At 34.5% G+C, this 23,587-nt stretch overlaps 1 protein-coding gene across 2 annotated transcripts in view; it reads right to left on the bottom strand.

Moving 5' to 3' along the window:
* Nucleotides 1–23,587, bottom strand: part of KHDRBS2 (KH RNA binding domain containing, signal transduction associated 2) — a 518,678-nt gene that overhangs the window by 49,147 nt on the left and 445,944 nt on the right. For both annotated transcript variants that reach the window (XR_004421664.1, XM_033093385.1), the window contains exon 7: nucleotides 4,741–4,823. Coding sequence is in view for 1 of the 2 variants with exons in the window: in XM_033093385.1 (XP_032949276.1) it covers nucleotides 4,741–4,823 (83 nt within the window). In the remaining variant the exon portion in view is untranslated. The remainder of the gene's footprint in view (nucleotides 1–4,740; nucleotides 4,824–23,587) is intronic.

Here is a 23,587-nt window from a genome sequence, read left to right on the forward strand (position 1 = left end):
CAGGATTCTCTTTTTAGGTTGTGTGAGTTTCTCACCTGATTCATGCTTCAAGAAGAGTAAAGGCAACTATTTATTTATTTATTTTTTAAATTTTGCTCATTACACCAACCTGTAGTTAAAAAAATTTACACTGGAAAATTATAAATTCTTAACATTTTGTTTCCAAATTAGATTACTGTTAGAATCAAAGATCAGAATTGGTCTTTTCATTTTCATTTGCAATATTACTATCTGTTTCTAAGTACTGTTCATGAAAATCACTTGTTTCTGCATCTATGATTTGATTTGGTATAAATTCTTGTTTAAAATTTGGACATTGAGAAAAACCAAATGATTGGTAAAATTTTGTGAATTTACATAATTTCAGAAGATTAATGTCTGAAAATGTTAATGACTTTGAAGACTACATTAAAAATGGGGTATCAGAACATGAACAGAATTTAATATTTAGTCCAATTAAAGGTGTTAATCATAGGATGTAACTTGTCTTCAGTCAGACTTCAAGTAATTGAATTCCCTTGGAAACTGCAAACTAGTCCTGCCGTTTCAAGCATGCATAATAAATTTGCCAACCTGTTTCTTTACTTTTTCTCCTCATAGACACAGAGCAAGAGAAAATGATGGTTGGAGACCAGTTCTTAATATGTCATTTAGTTGAGCTGCCTCTTACGGACTTTTTAGTAAAGTTCCTTTTCTGTTCCATTTGAATTTTTCCAGAACTAAAGACACATTACAAGACAAGTGGGGATTAATTAAAATTGTTACAGCTTCTGAACTTCAGGTGAACCTTTTTGTAGGGTTGTTACCTCGTGAACTTCCCTTAGACTCTCTATTGAAGATGATATAATTATTCCATTTAAGCACCTGCCAGATTCTACTTTATAATCTCTGTATTCACCTGTGCTGACTAAGTAGTCAATTAAAGACAATTTTCTCTAAAGACTTTTATTTTTTATCTCAGTTCTGCTAAGTCACTGGCAAAATCTATTGTTTTACCTTCAAAATTCTAAATCAGCATTTCTTCTGATTTTGACCATGACAATGGTAAAATAATATTTATATTGTTTGTAAATGATGGAAAAGTTTTATGCTCACATAGTTATCTTTATTCTACTTCTTTAGACACTTTCTCCATTTCCCTCCATAAATCCAAACCATACTTTTCAAAGCCCAATTAAAGAGCCACCATTTGAAAAAGAAACAACTCTAGACTGATTCTTGTAGGAAATGAACTGTCCCTCACTTCTAATTCCTAATACTTGATTATTTCATAGTAGTCGTTTCGCTTATAATATATTTATTTAAATAGATACACAGCTTGTAAATGACTGCTTCTCAAACAAATTATTAGGATAAATATTAAAATATATTGAAAAATTTAAAAATAAGTATTGTCACTGTATGGTGAGTATACTTTCTGACATACGTAATTATTTAACAAGCTTACTTAACTGAACTGTTAATCTTAGCTTCTGCTGGCATAGTTGGATAAATAATCTATTAAATAATCTAGAAATATCAGTTGGATCAATAATCTATCAATAATCTAGAAATAATCTACAAGTAGAGATTTAACTGAAGCTGAATAATATTGTCTGTCAACCATAATTTAATATATATATACATATATATATGTATATATATAGTCATGGAATATGGAGTTCAGCATAGGGAATAGAGTCAATGGAACTGTAATAGATACGTATGTCAGGGGGGCAGTAGATTGGGGGAGGGGGATTGTCACTTTGTGGGTGGTGAAATGTCTGGCTATTGCATTGTTTTCTGCACCTGAAGCTAATATATATATATTAATCACAGGATAATGTAAGAAATTTTCTCAGTGTTTATCTATTTGTAATTCAAATTGGTATTATAGTTAAGAATTCTTCCACACAGAGTGTTCTGAAATAATAGTGTTAATTTCATTTATTCATTAATTCATTTATTTTTATTTTATTTCTTCAGCAAATCTTTACTGAGAACCTCTAGCATGCCATATACTAGTATTGAAGATATATTCTGGCCAAAAGAGGTATTTTTATAATTATTGTAATAAAGAATATTATTTAATAATTATTATAATACAGACTATTAGTATCATTACAAATAATTTCATCACCTGCTTTCTTTACCTTTTCTGTTTTAGCACCAAGATATCTCAGAAACACATAAATATAGTTTGTCAGTAAATATGACACATGTAATTCTGAATATTGTATTCTCCTTGTGGGAGCAAGCTGTTATTTTGTATCCTCATAGTGCGGGTATACATTAGGCCTGCCATTCATGTATTCAACAGTCATCTAACCAGCACATACCCTATGAAAGACTCAATGCTACAGAATGTGAATGATGTGAGGGTGAACCAGAGAAGGACTCTGGGCAAGTGGAAAGGGTGAAAAGGGATAGGCACAAATGATCCCAGTGTAAGGTAGAGAAATAATGATATGGTGCTATTGGAAATCAGGGCAGAAATAGCTTATTCCCAAATAAATTATGGGAAGACTTTTTGGAAGAGTTAAATTTTGAGCTAGACCTAGAAGGATGGTAAGAATTTAGCCAGAGAAAATTGAATGGAGAGTAAAGGAAAAGAGAAGGTGGCAGAAGCACACAGAAAATGTCCTTTTACAGACAAATCACATTTCATTAAAACGAGATAATTCTTTCCCAAAACTATTCTATATTGCCATTATTTTCATGCATAATTATGTTAAATTATTCTAGTATTCAATTTTAGAATATTCAAGGATGAATTTTCCTAATTCCCAACTTTTTCTTCTTCCTTGTCTCTTAGTGTCAGTTAAATCCATTTAAATTTAACCAGAAGAAGGATGAAGAAACTTCCTCACTTTCAGAAAATTATTCCAAAATCTCTACAAGCTAAATGTACCTCCTACCGAGCTAAATCTAGAAATTATTTTGCTCTACTCTAGTTGTGTTTCTAGTGTGTCATAATGTGTTTTCTACTAAATAGGTTTTGAAAAAAGTTATAGAACTTTATCATCACTATTTTTATGTATTAATATACAATGAACTAGCAATTTAATTGAAAATACTAGGAGTTGTATTAAATATGTAGCCAAGTTGCATCTACTGCTCTATTCAGTGTCTGTGATGTGATGCACACATTTCACCAATCTTAAATAACTGCATTGTGTTCCAGTATGCAATAGACATAATTAAGATATTACCCACAGTAAAGGCTTTTAGTTCATGATGGCTTTTCTATTTAACCTACTGTAAATTCACCAGTTGGTCAAAGTTGAAGATTGTCATTTCCATAATGATATCTTATGTTATATTTAGCTTTAAAGGTATCAGTTTACACTCATCTTCCTCCTAATCTCTCTTTAAATAGTCTTCTCTGCAAATAGAACTCCACTCCACCCCTTTCACTATGCTGTCCCACGGGCCATGGAAAATGCACACTTATGCAAAACATGTATACTTCCTCCACTTCATAATGACCTAAAATTGTTTCTTTCATTGCCACCTTCACTCCTCCAAACATTACTTAATAAATCATCCAGATTTCTTTGGGTGCCAATATGGTTGATCAATAAATGGTCAATTTTATAATGATTTTGTGACAGTGAGTTCTATAGTTTTTGTCAATCACAAATAGGGAGAATCATGTAACTAATGTCATAAGGACTCTGACTTCCCATGAAATTCATCACTAAGTAAAGAAAATTATATTTTTCAGAGCAAAACCTAACTGACTTATTTTCCTAAAAATGTATTTGTTTTACATCAATTTTGTTCACAACTCCAAAAAAATAGAAACAATCCAAATGTCCTTCAACTGGTAAATGAAGAAACTGTGGTACATCCTTACAACAAAACACTACACAATGACAAAAAGGAACGAAACACTGATATACACAACATGATTATCAAATGCATTATAAAAAAAAATCCAGATTCGAAAAGCCACATATCGTGTTGCTTCTACTTATATGACATTCTAGAAAAGGCAAAACTGTAGTGACAAAAACAGGTCGTGGTTTCCAAGGCTTGGGTTGAAAAGTTGTCTATAAAGAGCCATAAGGAAACATCTTGGACTGATTAAAACATCCTACATCTTAATTTTGGAGGTGGTTATAGGATAGTTTGCATTTGCTAACTCATACAATTACGTCCTCAATGGGCAATGTATGAGGATATATACATAGTATATAAGTAATACCTAAATAAATCTGATTTTTAAAAAGTAAAAATTTATGTCACAAATTTTGAGTCCATCTAAAGAGATACAGTCAACAATCATTTAGAAACACCTCAAGATAGGTAAGGAATTCTTGATTCATTAAGGTATTTTATGAATTTTCCTGTTTTCAGAGCACCGATAACATTTCCTTATCTTTTGTATTACAAATAAAAATTACATTTTAGGAGAAAAAGTTACATTGAACAAGTGACTTGTTTTGATTGTTGTCTTAATTATGAATTCACTAAAATAACCTCACAGTATTTCATTAAATACATGCTTGTTAATAAGTTGATTAGTTATGATAATCATCTAGTCTTAAAATAATGAACTACTATTTCATTATTAAGAATTGAAAGATTATTACTTTTACGACTCAGAATCTAGTTAGCAACTTCATACAGAAAGACAATGGAGAAAAACCACTACTAGAAACTCTCACACAATATAACTGATATTCAGATACAAGAAACAAATAGCAAGGTTAGAAATAACCATGGGAAGGAAGCTTTAGAGGGCAATTGGCTTACCTTTGTGTTTGGGTGGCATAGCTGTTATCATATGTCTCATAGGTCTGGTCCTCATATTCACCGCCGTAGCCATCATCATACCCCTGAGGCAGAAGATGGTAGAAAGATCTATTAGTAATAAATCTGATTAATTGTGATCTGTTTTTCCTTAATGAGATTTTATATAATGTGACCTTGATTTAGTTCTAATATTTGGTTAGTTACACTGCATCAGATTTTGCTAGATTAACAATTTCCATATAACTTTGAATAACATTTCATGGATTGGATATTAATGTCCAATAATTAAATTCAGTGTATCTCTGAAGTAGCAATACCTGCTCTAGCGTGTATTTAGAATTTTGATTGATACTAATGAAGACAATTTAAGAAATTCAAAATAAATTTTCTTTTGAAAATATCATGGATAAAAACAGTTGTGATAACTAATGGTGGTACTAACATATTTCTCACAACCCCATTGGACATTTTTTTCTTTCTTTAATAGTAATCACAATTAAGAAACTATGAAATTCAGGATCCTTAAATTGTATTCAACTTTCTGTAAGAAAGATATAGTCATTATTGCTTAAGAGAGAGAGAGAGAGAGAGAGAGAGAGAGAGAGAAAATAAAGGAAGGAAGGAAGGAAAGGAGGGAGGGAGGGGAGGAAGGAAGAAAAATAAGCAAAATAAGAACCGTTTATTTTGTTGTGCATTCTATGGTTTTTAAATCTCATAAATAAAATAGTGTTGTGTGGTGAGTTTGATTACCTGACTAGATTAAACTAACAAAGCTAATGCATATATGTCATTGCAGAATGTACAAGCAAGCTAGCAATTGAAACCATTCTAGTTATCAATCACCATGAATGATTTAGTTTTATTTCCTTTTGTGGTCATTGGATTCACACCTTAACCATTCATCTCGATTACTCCTTATTTCTGAAAAAAATCTTTAGTTTTTCTGCCCCTGGACCTTTCCTGGTGTGTCTATACCACCCCACTAATTCATAACTTCATTTCAGTCTGGAGGCTTATAAATCTCTGTCTTTATCTTGTTCAGAAATGTAAACAGAACTGTGTGGATGTGAAAGTTTCCACATTAATCTTGACTAAGACTTTCGAGATAATTTAATCTGAAGAGTAATATTTTTCATCAACTTAAGAAAGTTTTAAAATATTATTTCTTTATTACTTCTCTTTCTCGTTTACTGTTTATATAATACTATTTTTTATACATGTGGTTTTCTGAATCTGACTTCAATTTTTTCATTCATGATTTCCATCTCATTATATTTTTGCTCTGTTGTATGGGGTAGTTTCAATATGTTGAAATGCTACTGATTTAAACGCCATTTTATATCACACAATCTTTAGGAAGCTTTTCCTGCTCCTTCCAAGGATATGGCAACCCTCTACCCTCTGAATTCTAATAGCCTGTGTTTTTCTTTTTTTCCTCACGGTTACTTAGAATGTCTAAACATGTACTGAATTTTTTTTTACAGTTTTCTCTCTTTTGAAAATTTAAGCTCCTGAAAAGCTCCTGAAGGACTATATGATAATCACTTTTTCTTTCTTTTTTTTTTTTTATGCATTGTGGAGCTTAGAATAGTGTATTCCAGAGAGTATCTGCTCAATAAATATGTATTAAATTTGTTAAATTATTAAAAAGGAGACTGTATAGACATGGATTGACTCAAATCAATCACCACTAAAATAGAAATATTTCATATGATAACTATATAGTAGTACTGTCTCTATTTATGAAGGATAACTTTAATATTTTGTCTGTGGAAGACTATTACATTTTCCTTCCTCAAACCTTTACTTCTTTTATCCACAGAATATCCACAGAATAGATAGAAATCCTTGAAATTTTCACTTATGTTGGCAAGTAAAATCAAAGGGAACCTCAAATATGTTTGTCAGAACTGTACTCACTTGTGAGTGATGTGAACCACTTTGTTCTGGACATTGTTTTTCATATACTCGAAGAATATTTCCTCAATTTTGTGTTCTATTCACAATGCAAAGGCTATTGAATAACACACTTTTAAGTTAAATCTGCATTCTTAACATGTTCTCCATCATTTTCTTGAGTCTACATAATCATCCTAACAAAAGATCAAGTCTTGGCTTCTTGTATTTGTCAGTATCTGTGGTATAAGTATTTTTCCATGCCTATTTTCAAGCTATCAACATGATGGCTTTAAAAACAGATTTGGAAAGGGAGACATAGTAGTGGACCAATATATATTATTTCCGGCATACAGATACAATAGATATAAATAACTCAGAGAATAGACTATACCAAATAATTAGGTAATAATGACTTTTTATGTGTTAACTATCTTTGTCTTTAATATAACTTAATTTTAAATTTACATAATTTGATTTTTAGTAAGAGTTGTGTTTAACAACCAATTCACAAATTCCTGAAAATATCACAAGGGATCTCCTGAGTCAGCACAAGTCAGATCTAACACATTACTGCCCTTGGCCTACGAGAGGAGACCAACAGAGGTATAAAAAAATGGAAATACCAATGGAAAGTGTTTCAATAGAGTATGTAATAAGTGCTATGTGAACATTGGAAGGAATGGCTAAATCTTTCTGAGGGTTTTAAGGAGAATTTCTCAGGGAAGGCCTTATTTGAGATGGTTATTTATACAAAAACTATATATATATATATATTTTGAACTATATAGTTAAGCCTAATATTACTATTAGAAATTATAAAACATGTTTTTATCAGCTAAAGAGAAGCAAAAATGTCTTGTGATGCTATTGTGATCTTGTAAGCTACTGTGGCTTTGAGAAGAAAATCTAATGAAAATGTAAATTATATGAAAAGTCATCCTGACTCTGTCATATTACCCACACTTTCTTTGAAGACTTTTAAATTTAACAGCCCTTGGTGACAGATTTAGCATTTGGTCATTATTCTTATTTTGGATTTTTATTTTCTGTAAAAGGTCAATGGGTATTAAAAGAAAATAATCTGGAATTTTCTAATACAATTGAGAAAAAAAAGTTAAGTATGCAATCAAAAACCATATGCAATCAAGAACTCTAGAATTAAGTAATTTAATTATGAGAGTTAAATTATAAATTTGTCACGAAACACTAAAATGCTAGGCACAGAAACAATCTGCAAATGCTGCCCTTTAATGTTATTGAATATAATTACTAGGTCAGATAGGAACTGGACATATAACTTTCTTTATGAAGTGAGGTGAATTCTTATAAACATATGTTCCTTTCTTAATTAGTTAAACCACAAAATGCATAGCATGTCCACTTCATATATAATATCTTGTTACTAAAAAAGTACTTCCTTGTAATAATTCAAATTTTAAAACATATAATGAAATATTATAAAAACAGAAACTAAACACAGAATATCCATGTTTTAATAGTCAGTATTCCCTTAGGATGGAAAAGATCAATTCTTATGACAAGTATGTGCTCATGAATTATTTATACTTTCTTATGTTTTTTTCTTTAGTTTTAGTTTTATGAGAATATTTCCCTATATTTTTATGATACCTCTTTTGCTTGATGTTTTATAGATGAGCCTCTTATAAAATAGAAAGGATTTTAACAGTATCTTCCATCTCTTTTTCCCACTGAAAGAACGGCTGCCTATTATGGACTGCTGGCTGGTTTGGATCAGCATGGCAATGGATCCCCCACAATGTGTAGCTTTTGTTATTGTTGCAGTAGGTCAGCTCACTCACTCGCCATGGGAAGTCATTATCTGTTCTAAACCATCCTATAGCATGGGGGTCCCACACAGTAAGTGGGGAATCACTATGTAACAGTTCAGCTCTGTAATGAGGAAATACTTCAATTTTCTGTATGTTTTCTATGAACATCAATGAATAAGTCCCTAATAAGGGGAAAGGTACTCTATTACATCTTTATCTCATAGGTAGATTGTAGCTATTAAACAACTTCCTTATATGAATATACACTCAATGGGAAGGCTAAAAATCGCATATTTCTGAGATCTAATTCTTTGGAAATTAAAAGTTCTCAAGTAGCTACCAGACTATGTCTGACAGCCATGCACATGCATATTCTACACTCCAAAATTAATCTTGGGGGAGGCTAATTCTAACTTTTAAAGCAGCCCAGTCAAATCAAATAACAAACCTCAGCAAGTACATATGGAGATTACATACATTAAAAGATGAAATTAATAACATTCCATTCAATTGAACAACATTTGGATTAATATGCAATAATCATGTATTGGGAGACCACAAAGTATATGAAATGGTTATACACACAGTATGTCATCAGGAACCTAAATCAACCCTATAAGGATTGTTCTGCATCTTTACACCCATTTTACAGATTGGGAAACAAATAATTTCATGGGGCTATAGCCTGTCAAAGTGGACTGGCCAGAATTCAACCCCAGTTCTAAAACTGTCTAGTGCTTAATCTGTAGTGTTTATACAAAAAGGTCTAATATCATTAATGACAAAATATAATTCTCATGATTATTTTAAAATCATTTTGAGTGTATAAGTGTTTCACGGTGAAAATATTTTTATTACCACTGGGAGGCTTTCCTTTCTTTTCTTTATTATTAGTTTCAGGTTTACAAAACAACATAGTGATTAGATATTTACATACTTCATAAAGTGATAACCCCAGCAAATCTACTACCCATCTGACACTGAACATATCTATTACAATAACATTGACCATATTCCCCATGCTGTACTTTACATACCATGACTATATACTTTTTAAAAATTACTTGACACCCAATATTATTTTATATTAGTTTTAGGTGTACACTGTAGTGGTTAGCCATTTGTGTAATTTATGAAGTAATCCCCTCAATAAGTCCCTCAATTAGTACATAGTTTTTACAATATTACTGACTATATTCACCATACTGTGTTTCATATCTTGTAACTATTTCGTAACTACCAATTTGTACTTCCTAATCCCTTCACCTTTCTCACTCAGCCCCACAACCCTCCTCCCATCTCGCAACCATCAGTTTGTTCTCTGTATCTACGTATGAGTCCATTTTGTTTGTTCGTTTATTCCGTTCCTCAGATTCCACACATGAGATCATAGGGTATTTGTCTTTCTCTGTCTGACTTATTTCACTTAGCATAATACCCTCTAGGTCCATCCGTGTTGTTGCAAATGGTAAGATTTCATTCTTTTTCACGGCAGAGTAATACTCCATTCCACATATGTACCCGTATTTCTTTATCTGATTGTCTATTGATGGGTATTTCGGTTGTTTCAATATCTTGGGGATTGTGAAAAGCACTGCAGAAAATGCAGGGGTGCATATATCTTTTTGAATTAGTATTTTGGATTATTTTGTATAAATATCTAGGAGTGGAATGCTGGGTCAAAAGCTAGTTCTATTTTTAATTTTTTGAGGAACCTCCATACTATTTTCCATAGTGGCTGCACCAATTTGAAATCCCACCAACAGAGCACAAGGGTTCCCTTTTCTCTACATCCTCCCCAACACTTGTTGTTTGTTGATTTATTGATGATAGCCATTCTGACAGGTGTGAGGTGACATCTCATGGTGGTTTTTATTTGCATTTCTCTGATGATTACTGATGTTTATCTTTTCATATGTCTATTGGCCATATGTATGTCCTCTTTGGAGCAATGTCTAGTCAGGTCCTCTGCTCATTCATTTTGTAATCAAATAAATTTTGGATATTAACCCCATATCAGATGTATCATTGGCTAATTATCTTCTCCCATTCAGTAGACTGTTTTTCATTATGCAGATGGTTTCCTTTGTTATGCAAAAACTTTTTAGTTTGATGTAGTCCTATTTGTTTATTTTTTCTTTTGTTTCTCTTGCCCGAGGAGATATATCAGTGAAAATATTACTAAAAGTAATGTGTGAAAATTTACTTCCTATATTTTCTTCTAAGTATTTTATGGTTTCAGATCTTATATTTAAGTCTTTAATCCATTTTGTGTTTATTCTTGTATATGACATAATAAGGTACTCCAGTTTCATTTTTTTGCATGTATCTGTCCAGCTTCCCCAGCACCACTGATAGAATAAACCGTCTTTACCCCGATATATATTCTTGATTCCTTTGTCATAGATTAAATGGCCATATAGGTATGGATTTATTTCTGGACTCTCTATTCTGTTCCATTGATCAAAGTGTCTATTTTAATGCAAATACCATGCTGTTTTGATTACTATGGCCTTGTAGTCTAGTTTGACATCAGGTAGCATGATACAGTCAGTATGAGACAATCTTTTTTCTCAAGATTGCCATAGCTATTCAGGATCTTTTACGGTTCCATATAAATTTTAGGATAATTTGTTCTAGTTCTGTGAAAAATACCATGGTATTTTGATAGGGATTACACTGAATCTATAGATTGCTTTGGGTAGTATGGGTAGTTTACCTATATTAATTCTTCCTGTCCATGAGAATGGTATGTGTTTCACGTTTCCATTTATTTGTATCTTCTTTAATTTCTCTCTTCAGTGTCTTAAAATTTTCTGAGTACAGGTTTTTTACTTCCTTGGTTAAATTTATTCATGGTATTTTTTTTTTTTGATGAAACTGTAAATGGGATTGTTTTCTTAATTTCTCTAATAGTTTTATATAAAATGCATTATTGTATAAAAATGCAGAGTGACATCATAAAAACGGCAGCATGAGGTGAGTCTCTTGAAATATCCCCTGGAATTTACAACAAATTGAACAACTACAACTCCACAAAGAACTCCCTGGGCAGCAGACAGGCAAGACTAAGAGGCACACTACTGAAATCACCTAAAGGTGGGCAAATTGTGAGACTGCGATCTCACTGAATTCCGGAACTACTGCAGCTGAGGGAGAGGAAAGAACTTGGACTGCTAGGGCTCTGCTTATGGCCCACAGGGCTGAGGGGACAGCATATAACACGGCTGAACCCAACACTCACGGCAGAAACCTCGGAGCAAAGACTGAGGGAAGAAGGCTGAAAACGGTGGTTTAAACCCTCAGTGTCACAGAGAACGGAAGCCTTAGGCACTGAGTCTAGCTCAGAGCTTGCTCTGCCCCCTCCTGCTCAGTGTTAGAAGCGGAACAGTAGCAGTGCCAGATCAAAAGAACAGAATATTTGCAGTCCAGAGAACTGTGGTCCACAGACACAGACTCGCAGCCCAACTAGTTCTGGCAAAGGGGAGGTTGCTGAGGAAGCAGGATTGGCTGTGGTGGTGGTCACCACCATTGCTCTGGGCCACCTCTTACAACCCACCCCGCCCCTGTCCCCACCTATCTGAGCGGATTCCTGCAGGAGTAAACAGAACTGCTGAAACATACAGGCTCTGAATCTGGTGCAGGAAGAGCTTTGGAACTTCAGAAGCTCTCCAAATCTCCACATGGAGGCAGCGCCATATGACCCAGGTGAACTGTTCACAGAGAAGAAGCTCTCCTTCCAGGTAATCCACCCATAATGTGAGAAGCAAGAATAGTGCAGAGAAAATATAAAACTACGGTGTTAGAAAGAATAAAAGACTGCAGTCAGAGAGAAAATAAAGCATTCTACCAACACCTAATGGAAAACAAAAGAAAGACCTCTTTCTATCATCCTGTTGCAGAACCCACTCCTGTAGATGACTAGGAAGAGAAATAACAAATCATTGATTGCATAAATAACCAAGGCAAGAAGACAGCTCAGAAATAAAATGAAAAGTCTCCAGAAAACAAACTTAAAGATATGGAAAAATTTGACTTAAATGACAGAGAATTCAAGATTGCAGTCCTTAAAAAACTCAACAAGATGCAAGAAAACACAGACAGGCAGTTTAATGAACTCAGAAACACAATCAAAGAACAAAATGAACATTTTACCAAAGAGATCGAAATTAAAAAAAAAAAAAAAACAAATAGAATTTCTAGAGATTAAGAACTCAATAAAAGAAATGAAAATGAAATAACCAGTGTAGGTAGTAGAGTTGACCAGATTGAGGAAAGAATCAGTAACATCTAAGATAGAAATCTTGAAATGACACGGATAGAAGAAGAAAGAGACTTGAGACTTAAAAGAAATGAAAGAACTCTACAAGAACTTTCTGACTCCATCAGAAAGAGCAATATAAGAATAATAGGCATACCAGAAGGAGAAGAAGAAAAGAAGGGAACAGAGAGCATATTCAAACAAATAGTCAATGAGAACTTCCCAAACTTGTGGAAAGAACTGGATCCTCGAATCCAAGAAGCAAATTGAACACCTAATTACCTCAACCCCAACAGGCCTTCTCCAAGGCACATTGTATTGAAGCTGTCAAAAATCAATGACAAAAAAGAATCCTCAAGGCAGCCAGGGAAAAGAAGACAGTAACCTACAATGGAAAGCCTATTAGAATATCATCAGATTTTTCAGCAGAAACTCTACAAGCCAGGAGGGAGTTGCAACAAATATTCAAACTATTGAAAGAGAAAAATTATGAGCCAAGAATAATGTATCCAGCAAAAATTTCCTTTACATATGAAGGAAGAATAAAGACTTTTCCAGACATACAGAAGCTGAGGGAATTTTTTAACACTACAACCTGCACTACAAAAAATACTGAAGGAGGCAATTTGACCAGCATCGACAGGGATAATTTGTGGCAACCAAAACATAAAAGGGGGAGAGTAAAGGCCTGAACCAGAATATGGAAATGGGGAAACTAAGCATGCTGAAGTAAATGGAATACTCTAAATATCAAACTTCCTTTTACATAAACTTAATGGTAACCACTCAAAAAATATCCAGACCTGAAATACATAACATAATAAAAGAAACAGAGGGAAAAATCATAGACTACCACCACAGAGAAATAATAGACAACAAGAAAAAGGCAAAGAAACAAAGGAGACATAGTCTTACCAGAAATGACAGGAACACGACAGGGCTGTCCCCTATCACCTCTGCTTTTCAACATAGTGTTGGAAGACCTCGCCAGAGCAATCAGACAAGACAAAGAAATAAAAGGCATCCAAATTGGGAATGAAGAAGTTAAATTGCCACTCTTTGCAAATGACATGATGCTATCTATAGAAAACCTTAAAGACTCCACCAAACAGCTATTAGAAACAATAAACAAATACAGTGAAGTTGCCAGCTACAAAATCAACGTATAAAAGTCCGTTGCATTCCTGTATATTAGCAATGAAATCTCAGAAAATGAAATTTAAAAACAAACAAAGAAACAAACAAACAAACAAAAAAACTCCTTTTGCAATTGCAGTAAAAAGAATAAAATATCTAGGAATAAACTTAACCAAGGATGTGAAAGACCTATATGCTGAAAACTATAAGATGTTTTTAAAAGACACTGAAGAAGACACAAAGAAATGGAAAGACATTCTGTGCTCATGGATTGGAAGAATCAACATAGTTAAAATGGCCATATTACCCAAAGCAATATACAGATTTATATGCAATCCCCATCAAAATCCCAATGGCATTTTTTTAAAGAAATAGAACAAGAAAATCGTCAGATTTGTTTGGAACCACAAAAGACCCCAAATAGACAAAGCAATCTTAAGAGAAAAGAACAATGCTGGAGGAATCACACTCCCTGACTTTGTCTTGTATTACAGGGCTACAATAATCAAAACAGCATGGTATTTGCAGAAAAACAGACTCATAGACCAATGGAATAGAATTGAGAACCCAGAAATAAGACCACATAAATATGGACAGATAATTTTTGACACAGAGGCAAAAAACATTCAATGGAAGAAAGACAGGCTCTTCAATAAACGGTGCTGGCAGAATTGGAAAGCCACATGCAAAAGAAAGAAACTGGGCTGGTATCTCTCACTATGTACCAAAAATAATTAAAAATGGATCAGAGACTTAAGCATAAGACCTGGAACAATAAACTGCATAAAAGAAAACACAGATACTAAACTTATGGACCTTGGGTTCAAGAGAATTTTATGAATTTGACTCCAAAGGCAAGGGAAGTAAAAGCTTAAATAAATGAATGGGACTATAGCAAACTTAAAAGCTTCTGTACAGCAAAAGAAACCATCAACAAAATAAAGAGGCAACCAACTCAATGGGAGAAGATTTTTGCAAACATTGCCTCCGATAGGGGCTAATATCCAAAATATACAAGGAACTCACGCAACTCAACAATAAAAAAACAAACAACCCAATTGAAAAATGGGCAGAGGACCTGAAGAGACATTTCTCCAAAGAGGACATACAAATGGCAAATAGACATATGAAAAAATGCTCAACATCACTAATCATCAGAGAAATGCAAATAAAAACCACAATGAGTTATCACATCACCCCAGTCAGAATGGCTATCATCAACAAGACAAATAGTAACAAGTGTTGGAGAGGCTGTGGAGAAAAAGGAACCCTCATACACTGTTGGTGGGAATGCAGACTGGTGCAGTCGCTAGGGAAGGCAGTGTGGAGGTTCCTCGAAAAATTAAAAATAGAATTACCATATAACCCAGCAATCCCACTCCTGGGTATCTACCCAAAAAATCTGAAAACATTTATCCATAAAGACACGTGTGCTCTAATATTCGCTGCAGCTTTATTTACGGTGGCCAAGACATGGAAACAACCAAAATGTCCTTTGATAGATGAATGGATAAAGAAGTTGTGGTATATATATATAATGGAATACTATTCGGCGGTAAGAAAAGATGAAATAGGACCACTTGTGACAACATGGATGGATCTTGAGATTATAATGCTAAGCGAAATAAGTCAGACAGAAAAAGCAGAGAACCATGTGATTTCACTGATATGTGATATATAAACCAAAAACAACAAAAGAACAAGACAAAAAAATGAGAAATAAAAAATCATAGACACAGACAATAGTTTAGTCGTTACCAGAGGGTAAGGGGACAGGAGGGAGTGGGACTCTAGATGAGGGTAAACGGTGTCTAATATATGGTGATGGAAAGAGAACTGACTCTGGGTGGTGAACACACAATGTGAGGTATAGATAATGTATTATAGAATTGTATACCTGAAATCTATGTAACTTTATTAACAATTGTCACCCCAATAAACTTTAATTTAAAGGAAAATAATGCAACCAATTTCTGAATATTACTTTGTACCCTGCTACTTTACTAAATTCATTTATCCATTCTAATAGTTTTTGGTGGAATCTTTGGGGTTCTCTATGTAGAGTATTATGTCATCTGCAAATAATCTGGATGCCTTTTGTTTCTTTTTCTTGTCTGCTGTGGTAAGCAGTAGCTATTTACAGAACGCTTCTAGGATATAATTCAAATTAGATCTCCTTTAATATTTCGGTTATTTTCCCTAGGATGCCATAAAAATGTGCTTCGTTTTTTGAAAAGATTCATTTGTCAGTAGGGTTCTCTCCCCCTTTTTTTATAAGTGCCTTTTAAAAGTTTAGAAATCAGACAGCAATATGTTCAGTCTAGTTGATGAACAGAACTATGACTAATGAAACTGGAAGTTTACAGTGAAGCAGTGATGAGTGCTAGTGTGCTGATGGATCCATTTTAAAGTTGCTAATGCTTTGTGTACTTCACAATGTAGGCATCATTACTACTTCATAATAGAGCCCAAAGCAAATGCTCTAAAAACAGTGGTATAAGTCTCTAAGGTCTTCTAACACACTCAAGGGACACAAGATAAAATTGGTAAATCCTCTCATGACTAAGAACAGGATGAAGTTTTAGAAGACAAGTCATGTTTTTCACTGGTAAATACCAAAAGGTTAAGGATGACTAGAAGGGAACTGTCCTATCTTAATACATTTCTAATCACGGGAATCCAATAGGCTGGCCTCACAATGGAAGAGGCTTTACTTAAAAGGTCTTTTTACCTGCAGTAATCTATATTGTGCCTTGAGGTTGCTGCTCTGTGTTTTATATTTACACTGCTATTTTAGGCTATAAGAAACCAAAGCCTAAAAGTTGTTAACATCATCGTAGCTGATCTGATTCAAATGATCTAACTCATTTGAATGATACGGCAGGGGATACATTAGAAAAAATCGAAAAAAAAAACAGAATCCAAAAATTCAAAATCCTTTAATGACTCCTGCTACACTGCTTGGTAATATGATTTGGATTGTTGAAACAGGGATTCTACAGTTTGTAAAACTAGAGTATGATTGCATGATGTACTTATTTAATATATTTCATTATTTCTTGCCCCAAAGTATTTGAATTTTGATGTTTAATATGATTTTTCAATTAGGAAGCAATTTAAGAACCTATTTACATTTATAAACAAAGCAATTTTGATATTTTGTTTTACACAATTACTTTCTAATTTGCGTCAGCCAAATGAGTCTCAAAAATAAATAATAATTTTATATAAACCAGTTAAGTAACTTTTATTTTTATGGAGAGTTTTTTGTTGTTATATGGTACCATATATCACAAAAATTCCTTTATTATCCTGAGAGGAAGGCATTTCTAAGCTTTTTGTGATTCCTATGATTAGAAATATCTTAAGATATTACTATGCCCTTCTATTCATCTTTAACCTTTTGGTACTTAAGAGTGAAAAACATGAGTTGTCTTCTAACACTTGATCTTTTTCTTAGTCATGACAGCATTACCAATTTTATTTTTCTGGAATGTTTTCTGTTTCAAGCAGTGCTTGTTATCATGGAGAAAATGTAAATAACCAACTTAACTAAGTTATTAAAAATAAAGTATTTATTTTGATACTCTTTGAATAGGAAGGCGTATCAAAGCTGAATTAATAGTTCTGATTTTTAATATTCTACTTTTTAAACTACTCTCTCCCTACTCTTGGTCAGGGCCTGCATTTTTTTTTTTTTTTTAAGATAGCTCAGGTTCTCCTCTGGGCTGTTGATTCAGGGCTAACCTAAAACTAGCAGCCCTGGAGGCAAAATGGATGAGCAAGCAGGGTCTCTCCATCTTTACTGTGCCCAGACCAGCAATATCTTAAATTTTAGCAATATCTTAAATTTTATCTGAGAGTTCATTGAAAAATTCAGTCTACAACTGTTTTAAATACATTGGTATAGAGCATTCTGCTTTATTAAACATTTTTACATGTTTCTACCAAATGTATGCTATTTGGGCTGAAAACATTTTGTCATATAGAAACTCAAACTTCTATCACAGGATCATTTAAATTGCTGTATTATTCTATTAACTACTGATGTTCTCTGTGCTGAGTCATTTCTTTCCAAATTTAACATTGTGTCGGCCTATAATGTTAAAACTCCTGCTGTATTTCATGCTTGGAGACCTCGTTTTTACTATTACAGTGCTGTCCAATAGAACTTTCTGTGATGATGGAAATTTTTTATATTCTGTGCCATCGTCTATGGTAGTCTCTAGTGAGATGTAGCTACTGAACACATAAATGTGGCAGGTGTGGCTGAGAAACTGAATTTTTCATTTTATTTCACATTAATTCATTTAATTTTAAATGTAAGTGGCCATGTATGGCTACTGGCTACCATATTGGATGATGAAGCACTAGTAAATAGATGTATATGAAATATTCAGCAACCCAGAAATGTTTTAATGTCTGTTTTCTTTTTCAGTTCAAACTTAACCATAGAAGGAGAAAAAGCCTAAGGGCTGATTTTATAAATTATGGAATTTTGATAGAAAAAAGAATATTTCTTTTGAATCTGCCATGCACGCCCCCTTCATCTTTTCCTGTCTCATTGTGGAAATTACCCTTGATGTTCTCTTTTGTGATTTTGAGTGATTTTACTTTCCAACGAATGACATGGACCAGAAACTTGGAGGGCATATTCTATAGAGTTACTTCTTTGGGAATATTCAAAATAAAATGAAGAAACTATTAATGACAATCATCTTTGATAGTTCTGAGAAAATGTCAATATACAAACATCCTAACAAGAGCCAAAAGCAATGAGCATAGGGAAAATGAAAACACTTCACTCTTCACTTATCCTTCTTACAATCATTTTAAAGAATGAATAATAGAGGGGAAAAAAATAGATCCACGTGGTTGAATCTTTGATAATTTAAAGACTGCCATTTTAAAGCAGAATGTTATGTTGTCAGTTCTGCTATATTCCATATTATTTCTTTATAAACTAGTAGAATGACCTCTGGGTTTTATGCTTAAGGAGGCTTTCAACACTCATTAAATTGATAATAAAGAGTTATCTTAAGAATCTATAAGATTACTGTATGGAAAAGGGTAGAAGACAACAGAAATATTTTATGTGTGATCGTACCCTGTTATCTTTTTAAAGAATAACAACAAAACAACATTCTTGCCATAGAAGAAGAAACGAGGACCACATAAAATGAAAGGTCATTTGTTAACCATCTGTAATATGCTTAAATCTGAGGCCAATGAATAAAAGCTCACTTTTTGTTTCAGTGACAAATGATAATAAACGAAGCAGAATGATGGTGGTGAAACTTGTACAAGGATTGGTAATACAGGGAACAAGAAGGGGAACAAGTCAAGCCAGTCTGCAGGATTCAGGCACTTTCTGCTTGGATTTCTGTTCAACCTCCTTGATTAAGACTCTTCTAGCCACACAGCACATAGTGAGCTTTGTCTTTCTGAATCTCCCGTTCTTTTTATACATTCTTGACGCTTATGTACACGCACTGTCAGTTATGCCCATTCAATTTGCTAATCTGCCAGTGTGCCAGTGGTGCTCTGCTCACCAACTCTTCCCCACTTCTTTGAAAAGCAGTCAAGTGTTCCCAGACATCTCCATCTTCTATTCTATGCCTCTGTGTCTCCTTTCTAAACGTTTTAACATTTCTTTACTCCCTTCTCTCATATTTTCCTTCTTTATCAGGCAGTAACTGCCTCTCTTCTCATTTACAAGTAAAAAAGAAAAAAAGCAAAATAAGAGTCAATAAATCATCACAGGAATAGTCAAATTTGACAAATGTTACAGATCTTTCCAAGGTTCAATTCCTATGTTTCTGATTTTATCTTGAGTAGCCTTGCATATAAATGGTGTTATGCCTGATCAAGTATAAAGCAAACAGTTATAGTAGCTATAATGTTATTGCTATTATTACTGTATATACAACACAAAATATACAAATGCAAAATTTTATATTGTAATATGTTCTAGTAGTATAGAAAACAAACAAACAAACATTGACATTGAGACCTCTGCTAAACACGTTCCATAGATTATTCCATTTATTGTTCGGAGGCTAACACTTATCCCCATTTTACCACGGAGACTACTTGGTATGATGCCTAAAGTAAAACCATAACTACCTAAAGGACTAGTGGCTCAGCTTCTGCTGTTCTTGAATAATCATACATTTTCCATTATATTTTTTCAAAATTTATACTCAGTTTTCTAACATAAAGGATAATAAGTGGGCATTTTAAATCACCCACGTTTCAGGGAACTGGGAACGACCAGTCAATGTGGCAGTGGGGTCTACCCATGACAGAAACAGTAAGAATTGGGTATGAAATAAACTTCTTAAGGAGTCATATGCAGCAGGATGTAACCTATTGCCGGAGCCCAAATTTTATAATATGACACATAGAGGGGAAAGCTACTCAGAGAAAAGAGTAAAGGGCCATCAGCTAAATGACTGAAGGCTGAACTGTCCATGATGTAATCCATCACATTTTTGCCAAATAAGCATAACACCTAAAAGCTGAATCGTGCTGGATTTCACCAGGAAAAGCAGGAAGTAGCTGCTAATTCAATTTGTGGATTACCCAAATTGGCACACTTGGATGGAGGGGCCTGTTGGCAGATAGAAGCTCGAGAAAGTGTTTAGTTTGCTAGAGCTTCCCTAACAAAATACCACAGACTGGATAAACAACAGAAAAGAATTTTCATATAGATTTGGAGACTGGAAGTCCCAGATCAAGGTGTCAGCAGATGTGGTTTCCTCTGAAGTCTCTCTCCTTGGCTTTCACATGGCAGTCTTCTCACTGTGTCCTCACTTGGTCTTTCCTCTGTCTGTGCACATTCCTGGTGTCTCTGTGTCCTAACCTCCTCTTCATATGAGGACACAGTCATTTGGATAAGTGCCTACCCTAACAACCCCATTTTAACTTAATTACCACCTTAAAGGCCATACTTCCAAATACAGTCACATCCTGAGGTCCTGGGTGTTAGGGCTTCAGCATAGGAATTTGGGGGTTGGGGGGACACAATGCAGGTGATAACAGGAAGCGAAGCAGCTGAAATCACAGTAAAGGGTGGGGAGACCCTGAGACCTCAAATGTCTAGGAAAGGGGTTTGGGACAAGTCTAGTCAGTTTGCTATGGGACAGAGTCCCACCAACATTTTGGATGACATGTAGATTGTTCTGCAAGGTAAGGATTACTTTTCCCATTTGACAGGTGAGAAGAATAGGGTCCGTAGAGTTTAGGTACCTTGCTCAATTCAAGATCTTACAGATTAGTAAAAGCAGACAGGATTTGACCTAGCTTTGCCTCATTCTAAATCCTAGTCTTTGTCCATTAAATCATGCTGCTAAATCTGTTTTTCTGTAAGTCTAAATATCCAACGTAACTATAATACAAAAAGATATGTTACTCAAACGCATTATTTTTAAACTTTCATTATCTTTCTCTAATATTTTAATTTTGAATATAGACTTTAACAAGATGAAAACCTAATTCTTTCCCTTGACAAACATTTTGAGTGCCTGCAAAGTGCCAAAAACTATTCCAAGTGATTGTGATACATGGATAAATAGAACAAAAATCCAAAAATTGAGCTGATATTCTAGTTGGTGGCTTAAAGTGGAGACAGAGAATAAACAAAAGTGATTAAATTGAGTATGTAGTCTTCTATGGAGACAGATATTATGGGAAAAATAGAGTCAAGTTTTCAGTGTGAGGCAGTGGATGTGTATAGTTTAATAAAGTAGTCAGGGCAGGCTCTCCTGAGAGGCTGAGACATATGGCACTGTTTGAATGAGAAGGTGTGTTCTGGATTAAAACCATCATAATAATAATTTAAAAAGAAGACGCAGATTTCCACTGGAAGCTAAACTCTTAGCTAACTTTCATTGGGTGTTTTATTCATGGCTATTTTATTCATGATCATGTATGTGTCGAAAATCAGCTAAAACTACACTGGACTTGGTAGCCCATAGAATGGAAGGAAAGGCAGCTCTAGGGATGCGGTAAACACACCATTCACGTGGTTCTTCCTCACTCTCCCCGCCCCACCTTCCTCTCGCTTCTACTCTTTCAATTTCTCGCCTTTTTTTTTCTTTCAGGCATTTCCATTTGATAGAGAACATAACCACCAACGACTCCATATTCACATTATTCAGTGGCTAAGCGAAGAGAGAAGTTGAAGTTCTCAAACTTTCAAAGAAGATCTCTGATCAGCTTAGGACACATGCTTTTCTTTGAACCTGTCATTTTGGCCTGGGGAGTAAGGGATCATGACCCGAATGGTTTGGCATCCTCCAAACTCTGTGAGCACTTCTTGGAAAGGACAGGGTGATATTTTGGAAAGATAAAGTAACTGCCCAGTAGAAGAGAGATGGACTCTTTCTTTCAGCGGAGAAAAATTTGTAACTTATGGTCAGCTCCACGGAGTCAGTCAGTAATGGTCATGCTAAACAAACTCTGGCTCTTTTACTTATATGTGTGTAGTGTTGGGACTTTTATTTTCTTCCGCAGAGCTATATGGAAAGAGAAGTAAGTGTGGAGATGGGAGGGAGGATGGGGATATGGCAGGCACAGAGAAAAGACTTCAACTCGTTTTCTCACCTTTACAATTAACGTGTGTTGTGAAATGGTGGGGTACATTGACAATGGCTCTAGAATATATGTCCATATCCTAATCCCAGGGATGATCTGTAAATGTTACTTTATACAGAAAAAGGATTTTTGCAGGTGTAATTAAAGTAAGCATTTTGAGATGAGGGGATTATCCTGTATTGTCTAGGTGGGCCCTAAATACCATCAGTGTCCTTAATACAGGCAGAGGGCTATTACACACACAACACACACACACACACACACATAGAAGATGATGTGACCACGGAGGCAGACACTGGAGTGATGCAGTCACAGGCAAGGGATGCTAACAGCCGCTAGAAGCTGCAAGAAGCAAGGAAAGATTCTACCGCAGAGCCTCCAGAGGGAATGTAGCCCTGACAACAGGGCTGATTAGCCTTCTGGCCTCTAGAACTTGAGAGAATGAAGTTCTATTGTTTCCAACAAATTTGTGGTAATTTGTTACAGCAGCCATAGATAACTAATATAGATGTGCTGGAGTGAAAAGGCAGTGATTTAACTGGAATTCTCAGGAAGCTGAGAAGCTAGAAACTACATTAAAACAAAATATGTGATTTAAGGATTCCGATGGGGGACTGCAGAACAAAAAGTGATGGCATCTCCTGTTATTCATGAGTGGGGCGAGAGAACATTTCAGGTTTGAGTGCTCACCACCCTCATTCCTATGTGCGCTACAGACTTAATGTTCTAAGTGAGCAGGTGAGCCTATTATTACTTCCCAGAATTTCTGTTTCTCTCTTAATTGGGATACAAGTTTGAGAATCAGGTGTTACAAGCTCGGACTACATTTAGAGCCACACAAGGGCAGGACTTTATGAAGTAATAGAAGCAACTCTCCTACAGGTGTGGACGATAGCTTTTGCTTCTTTGCATCAGCCTTTCCACCTGATGCAATACCTTACACAGCACTTAACTCATGGTTTTTTCCCAAATCTTTGTAATTGATTACTGGAAGAAAAATCAGTATTGAGTGTGGATGCTACTTATTGACTGTTGAATGGATGCAAGCCAAGAAATAACAGAAGCAAGAAAAAGTTATGAGTGCAAAGAGAAATGAGGAAACACTGTAATGCAGGATCTCATCTCCTGCTCCCGGCACAAGAATGCGGGATATGGTGAGGCC

The sequence above is a fragment of the Rhinolophus ferrumequinum genome, chromosome 3 (assembly GCF_004115265.2).
Source record: "Rhinolophus ferrumequinum isolate MPI-CBG mRhiFer1 chromosome 3, mRhiFer1_v1.p, whole genome shotgun sequence".
NCBI classification, from domain to species: domain Eukaryota; kingdom Metazoa; phylum Chordata; class Mammalia; order Chiroptera; family Rhinolophidae; genus Rhinolophus; species Rhinolophus ferrumequinum.